The 7,370-nt window shown below is 35.1% G+C and overlaps 1 protein-coding gene across 1 annotated transcript in view; it reads right to left on the minus strand.

The window, feature by feature from the left end:
* LOC107701550 (histone-lysine N-methyltransferase 2B-like) overlaps nucleotides 1–7,370 on the minus strand; it is a 40,195-nt gene that overhangs the window by 20,143 nt on the left and 12,682 nt on the right. The window contains exons 5-15 of the mRNA XM_016503589.1: nucleotides 6,600–6,704; nucleotides 6,168–6,324; nucleotides 5,811–6,021; nucleotides 5,100–5,164; nucleotides 4,753–5,007; nucleotides 3,100–3,206; nucleotides 2,895–3,005; nucleotides 1,703–1,816; nucleotides 1,394–1,540; nucleotides 624–716; nucleotides 320–437 (exon numbers count right to left, since the gene is read on the minus strand). Coding sequence (XP_016359075.1) covers nucleotides 320–437; nucleotides 624–716; nucleotides 1,394–1,540; nucleotides 1,703–1,816; nucleotides 2,895–3,005; nucleotides 3,100–3,206; nucleotides 4,753–5,007; nucleotides 5,100–5,164; nucleotides 5,811–6,021; nucleotides 6,168–6,324; nucleotides 6,600–6,704 — 1,483 coding nt within the window. The remainder of the gene's footprint in view (nucleotides 1–319; nucleotides 438–623; nucleotides 717–1,393; nucleotides 1,541–1,702; nucleotides 1,817–2,894; nucleotides 3,006–3,099; nucleotides 3,207–4,752; nucleotides 5,008–5,099; nucleotides 5,165–5,810; nucleotides 6,022–6,167; nucleotides 6,325–6,599; nucleotides 6,705–7,370) is intronic.

Here is a 7,370-nt window from a genome sequence, read left to right on the forward strand (position 1 = left end):
AGGGAGGGAGAGAGAGAGAGAGAGAGAGAGCATAAAAATATACATTCTCAATATAAAACCCAGTCAAATTATAACATTTAGTACTAGCACATGAACAACAGGAAAATATTAATAACACATGAACCCTTCCTTAACAGGAAACTTTACCCCAGTGAGAGTCAGCTGATGAAACAGCTGCAGAGCATAGGCAAATGGCAACTAAAGTCATTGTATTATGCTAACTCCAAAAAAAATAAATAAAATGCTGAACACCTGCATAATTTATTATAGGGCTATATAAAAATCTGACTGTCAGATAGTAAGATCCTACAAGTCTCACCTTGATCAAACAACCTAGTGCAGTCAGGACACAGACCCTTGTCATGATTCCACTCGGTGTCCCAGCTCTTTCCTGGGGTCACACCACAACTCTTGCACCGGATGCATGTCATACAAACCTGAAAAAAATGAATTTTCATTTGTGGATTAACTGAAGTTACAATACAAACGAGGATTTTCCAGTATTTTTTTGCTTTTACATTTTTTAATGAAATGCAATATCATGGGAGCTGAGACAGCAAAGCATACTGAAAGTTCTTTGTAGGTCTTGCATGCTGAGGAAAGTTCCACTGCGGTCAACTTACCCAAGGCTTCTTACGTTTGTTGGGTTTGGGGTAGTTGGGACCCAGACAGGCAGGATGATAACAATTCTGACACCTTTCACACTCCAGCAGAGGCTGCACAGAGATCAAGCACAAAAAAAAATATATCAACCAGTGCCAAAGCTGTAATAGAACATCTGTTTCCTTTAAACTCTTGAACGGTACTGAATAAAATTTTTCGTCACCTCTGTAGGTTTCAGGGAAATATTTGTCATTTTTTAAAGTCATTAAGATTTTTTCCCAAAAGAAATTAATACTTCTATTCAGCATTAAACTGACGAAAAGTGACAGTAAAGACATCTATAATATTACAAACGATTTCTATTTAAAATAAATGCTGTTCTTTTGGACTTTCTATTTGTCAAACCAAAAAGTACCACAGTTTCCACAAAAACATGAAGCAGCACAACTGATTTCAACTGCTTCTGAAAATTCAGCTTTGGCATCACAGTAATAAATGACATTGAAAAATATTTTCAAAAAGAAAATTATTTAAAACTGTAATAGAAGTTGACAATATTACGGATTTTACTCTATTTCTGAATGCCGCCTTGGTGAGCATAACAGATTTTCAAAAACATAAAAAAAACATTTTTTACCAAGCACAAACATTTGAATGGTAGTTTACATCACAAAATGTTCATAATTTTGCTCTACACTCCTAAAGAACTTTGGTTAAGACAATCTCAGCTTCTTATTCTTAGGTGAATCCATTCAGATTAGGGTTCACATTTCAAAGCATCGAAAACTACCTTGGATTCTTTATTCTTGCATCCACAAACTCGGCAGAACTTGCAGCGCCGACAGCACCAGTTCTCCTTGTTCTCCTCCAGTGGGCGCTCTGAAGGGTCCAAGCAGAAGCGATGGAAAGGCTCACAGCAGACCTGACAATACAGCATCTGCAAAACATTGGTTGACATGATGACGAAAATAAATATGTCCAGGTTCCCATAATACCAGTGAAACTTCCCCATTATTATAACGTATTCTGAGAACCTAATTTTTTTTTTGCCTACAACATTTTTAAGACATTGCTGTAATGTCGAGCAGTCAGGACATACCTCATGTTGGCCTTTACTGGCACACAGCAGGCAGACATACTGGGGTACGAGGGGTACAGAAGTAAGGATGCTCAGACCTCCTGTCGCCCACACGCTCTGCACACTACAGTCCTCCTGTGGAGAGAGACAGAGAGGAATAATGAACATTTTAGCTGCATGCTTTCCCCTGAAGATAGAGGACCAGAGATAACTCTCTTTGAATTAAAATAGGACATGATGACGATAAAAAAAAAGCTATGTGAGATTGAATGCACAACACAACTAAACATCGACACCAATGAGCTTCTTGGTCTGCAAACATTTTATTTTAAGAGAAATATGAAATGGGTCCAAAAGTCTGAGCACACAGAACAAATGGGATTCAAAATCAAATTTAATCCTGGAATGTAAACCTGTGTTATGATTTTTAAATTTTTTTTTATAAATACATTGCATATTCAAGATTAATATGCATTATAAGTAGATCACTAATCAAATGCAAGCAAGTTTGTGCATGTTAACTCCTGTGTAAAAGAGATCAGACTTCCTACAAATCATGATTAAGTTTGCTTTTTTTTTAATAGAAATTAGTACTTTAATTCAGCAAGGATGCATTAAATTGATCAAAAGTGACAGTAAAAACATTTATAATGATACAAAAGATTTTGATTTCAAATAAATGCTGTGCTTTTCTGTCCATCGAAGAATACTGAAAAAAGTTACGACGATTTTCACAAAATATTAAGCAGCACAACAATTTTCAGCATGGATTACAATAAGAAATATTTCTTGAGCAGCAAATCAGAGTATCAGAATGATTTCTGAAGGATCATGTGACACTGAAGACTGGAGTAAACTCAGCTTTGCATCACAGAAATACATTTTAAAATATATTAAAATAGAAAACAGTGATTTTTAAATATATTACACAATATTTTACTGTATTATTGACCAAATAAATGCAGCCTTGGCAAGCATAAGATACTTCTTTCAAAAACATTACAAATATCTTAATATATCAAGACTATTCTGCTGGGTAACCCTGATCCTTCCATAACAGAATCAGGTGCTGCCATCATGTGGCAAACCACTGCAGTGCTGAACATCTGTGTAGATTACAAATGAAATATCAGCCAATCCCACAACATGAAAACATCTTTAGAGAGCCACTTGACTTTCATGTTCAGTTTTGTAAAGGAATATAGCCATTTACCTTAAAATCAACACGGATCTTGTGTGTGGGCTCTGCGGGCTCCTGTTCTCTCTCTGCAAAACCATTGGCGAGGGCTGCAAGGATGCTGGGCGGCGTCTGTTCCTGAGGGCTCTGCAAACAAAGGAAAAATGGAAGTTGCTTTCGCTGTTTCGATTACATTTTGGCTGAATGAGGACAGTTATGAGAGCCTCAACAATATGAATACCTTCTCAACTTTCCGTTTAATGGGTGGAACCTTGTGGAAGCTTGGTCTGCGATGCCGCACTCCCTCATCAAAAGCATCGCCAATGAAGTCGTCGAATGACACAAAATCTGTGGTGCATTTAATGCAAACAGAAATGCATGTAAATTATTTGTGAAACAAACAAGATTCTGGTTCCTATGGAAGCCCGTTTCCGCCACTGAATAAAAAAAAAAAAAAAAAAAGGTTATTGCGACTTTTTATCTCACAATTCAATTTTTTCACAGAATTGTGAGATATAAACTCGCAATTGGGCGTTATAAATTCAGAATTGCGAGATATAAAGTCAGAATTGCGAGATATAAACTCACAATTCTGACTTTTTTTCTCAGAATTGCGTGATATAAACTCACAATTGCGAGTTATAAAGTCAGAATTGTGAGATATAACTGACTTTTTTCTCACAATTGCGAGTATATATCTTGCAATTCTGACTTTTATTTCCGCCACTGAATAAAAATAAGAAAGGTAATTGCGACTTTTTATCTCTTAATTCTGACTTTTTTCTCATAATTGTGAGTATATATCTTGCAATTCTGACTTTTATTTCCGCCACTGAATAAAAATAAAAAAGGTAATTGCGACTTTTTATCTCACAATTCTGACTTTTTTCTCTGAATTGCGTGATATAAAGCGAGTTATAAAGTCAGAATTGCGTGATATAAACTCACAACTGCGAGTTATAAAGTCAGAATTGCGTGATATAAACTCGCAATTGCGAGTTAAAGTCCAATTATGAGGGGGGGGACTGATATTTTCTCAGAACTGTGAGTTTATATCTCACAATTCTGACTTTATAACTCGCTTTATATCACGCAATTATGAGAAAAAAGTCAGAATTGTGAAATAAAACGTCGCAATTACCTTTTTTATTTTTTATTCAGTGGCGGAAACGGGCTTCCATAGGTTCCAATTATATATATATAAAAAAAAAAGTTATAGGTTTCCGATCACTACGGTATGGGAGCTTGTTTCCATCACAAAACACAAAAAAGGCAATTTTGCCTTTTTAATCTCATAATTCTGACTTTTTTATCTTGCAGTCCTGAGAAACTGCAAACTATAAACTCATAACTGTGAGATATAAACAATAAAAGGTTAGAATTGCAAGATGAAAAGTCAGAACTGTAACAAGCTTGCTTCTGTCAAGTAATAAAAAAAAAATTAATTGTAAAAAATATTTTTTTATTATTATCATCTAACAATTCTGACATTTTTTTCCAGCAATTGCAAGTTCATAACTCATAACTAACTTATTTCTCATTATTCAGAAAAAAAAAGAGAATTGTGAAATATAAGCTCAAAATTACGAGATATAAACTCGTAATTCTGAGAAAAAGATTAGAATTGCGTGATAAAAAACTTTTATTTATACCTTCCGCGAAGGAATAAAACAAAAAAGGTAATAAAAATGTAATTTTTCTCTCTCAATTTTGACTTTTTCTCACAAGTTTACGAGTTTATATCTCATAATTCAGACTTTTTTTCTCAGAATTGTGTGAAAAAAGTCCAAATTGTGAGATATAAACTTGCAAGAAAATATCAAATTGCGAGAAAAGTCAGAATTGCAATTGTTTTATTCTCTGGTGAAAATAAGCTTCCATACTACGGTCTAACCTGAGTTGCGAAGGCCAGGAGTTCTTCTGCGGGCTGGGGAGGTGGAATTTGATCCTCCTATCCAGTCAAAGTCAGAGTCGTAATCCAGCAGGTCGCAGTAGGAACGTGGCTTTACGTGTCGGCGGGGCTGTTTCCGCACAGACGGACTGTCACCTAGAGAGGCTGGAAACATTTGCCCGATCCCATCACTGCCCTCACATTCCTCATTACTTGAGTGCCCCGCACTTATCGATGAGCGCCGCTTCTTCACATGCCCTGAAAATGGAGACACGTTTTAGCTGACACACAGAGGATAAACAGTGCAGTTCATTTTGAATGCTTGCATTCACTCTAAAACTTGTTCTTACCTTTTTGGAGCTTGCCACTTAGTCTCAAGGCCTTCCTTTCCTCAACCTGATCACATCTCTTGTATCTTTTAAAAAAGAAAGAAAAAAAAAAGCTATTTAATTTGGACAGGACTGCACTGATCTTAGTTTGAAAAATATGAGGGCCTTGAATCTGACAAAAGCAAGAAAACCACTGCACAACACTGAATTAAACTGTTCAGGGACAGATATTAAAAAAATAAACAAACATTCATTTTATTGACATAAATGACAGAAATGTTGCCTTGAGAACTGAATAACTTGGAAATAAATATGTTTAAGTACTAAAATGACTATAAGTGAATTACAAATAAGTTAAAACTAAATAGAAATATTAAAAAACAAAATAGTAATACAAATTACAAAAGCACAACAAAATTACTAAAACTTAAACTAAAATGAAAAATAAAATAAAACAAATAAATAGGCCATTTCAAAATATTAATACATACCATAATAGTTTATAAATAACACTGTCTGTTAAGAAAGTAACTATTTTTTCCTTATAAACTGTAATATTGTATAAATATTACTATAATAATGAATTTTTACAAAGTGTAAAGATTCCCGCTTTAATGTAAAATGTGACGTGTAAAAAGGTGGCTTCGCCCAGTAACTGCATAAACTATGAAGTGAGTCTCAAGCAGTCATAGCAGTAAAATACAAGAATACAAAAACAATTAGCATACTTACATGCAGCACTGCCGTTTTGTGTTGGGGCCGCCAAACTTGGGTTTGTCCAAGCAGTTTATGCACCTGCCACAGTCCTCCTCATGCAGACAACCTTTACACTCCCCACACCGTCGGGACCGGTTCCCAAACAAGTGAGCCCTACCACGGCGAAACTTGGGTGTCCTGTGATCTTGTAATACAGGGCTTTCTGGGTCAGAGTGAGACTCAACTCCTGTAAAAGTGACAGAATATGTCAAAACACGGGTTTGATACATAATTAACAAAAGGTATTAGACAATATCAACACATTAGATCTAGGTCTATTATCAGATCCTTTCTTGGGTTTATTGGTCATCTTTGCAGTGTAAGTGCTGGTACCTTTTTCTGCAGGTGAAGGGGATATATCTGATCTCTCGTGCAGGGGTAGTGCACTGAGTCGGGGGATGTCGTCGGGGACCATGGCACGAGGCTGACCCAAAACCACAGCTGCAGCTCTGCATACATGCTTAATGCGAGGCCCTCCTCTGGCAGGTTCCTTATGGAGAGATTTATAAAGTGAAGTATAAAAACAACAGCACTGAACAAATTCTCTGCTGTTATCATACTGCTTTGACCAACATCAAGTCACCTAGTCACCTAATGACCTAGTCAAATCTTAAAAGAACGTGTACAGCATTGCTGAAATAAAAAAAATCGGTTTATTCAGTAGGATTCTTATTTGATCCCATTGGGATCATTTAAAATTACTGTCCAATTCTGTGTTCTTGTTTTATATTACAAAAAAAAATAAAAAATAAAAAAACATACTACCTGCTCTGGAGAAGCTTCAGTCTTGTTGGGACAGGCATTTTCAAGCCGCTCTTTCGGTTTTCGTCTCGGTCTCTTTGTTGCAGTGATTCTACCCATTGGCAAGAGCTACCGAAAATGTGAGAACAGATGAAAATAATATTAAGAGCTCACCAAGGCTGCATTTATTTGACTAAGAGTATGATTAAAAAAAAAAATAAAAAATTACACTGTAAAATATTATTATAACTTAATTGGGTAAGGTTACACTAGTTAATGTTAGTTAATGTATTAACTAACATGAACAAACCATGAACAACACATTTATTACAGTATTTATTAATTCTTGTTCATGTTAGTTAATGAAAATACAGTCATTCTTTGTTAGTTCATGTTAATTCACAGTGCATTAATCAATGTTAACAAGCACAACTTTTGATTTTAATAATGCATTAGTAAATGTTGAAATTAACAAACTAAGATTAATAAATACTGTAGAAGTATTGTTCATTCTTAATTCATGTTAAAGTAGTTAACTAATGTTAACTCATGAACCTTATTGTAAAGTGTTACCCTTAATTGTTTTCTATTTTAATCTAATTACAAATGTAATTTATTCCTGTAATGGCAAAGCTACATTTTCAGCATCATTACTCTAGTCTTCAGTGTCAGATGATCCTTCAAAAATCATTCTGAAAAGCTCATTTGGTTTCTTATAATCAATGTTGAAAACAGATGTGCTGCTTAAAGGGATAGTTCACCCAAAAATGAAAATTTGATGTTTATCTGCTTACC

The sequence above is a fragment of the Sinocyclocheilus anshuiensis genome, unplaced genomic scaffold, assembly GCF_001515605.1.
Source record: "Sinocyclocheilus anshuiensis isolate Anshui unplaced genomic scaffold, SAMN03320099.WGS_v1.1 scaffold2874, whole genome shotgun sequence".
In the NCBI taxonomy this organism is placed as follows: Eukaryota; Metazoa; Chordata; class Actinopteri; order Cypriniformes; family Cyprinidae; genus Sinocyclocheilus; species Sinocyclocheilus anshuiensis.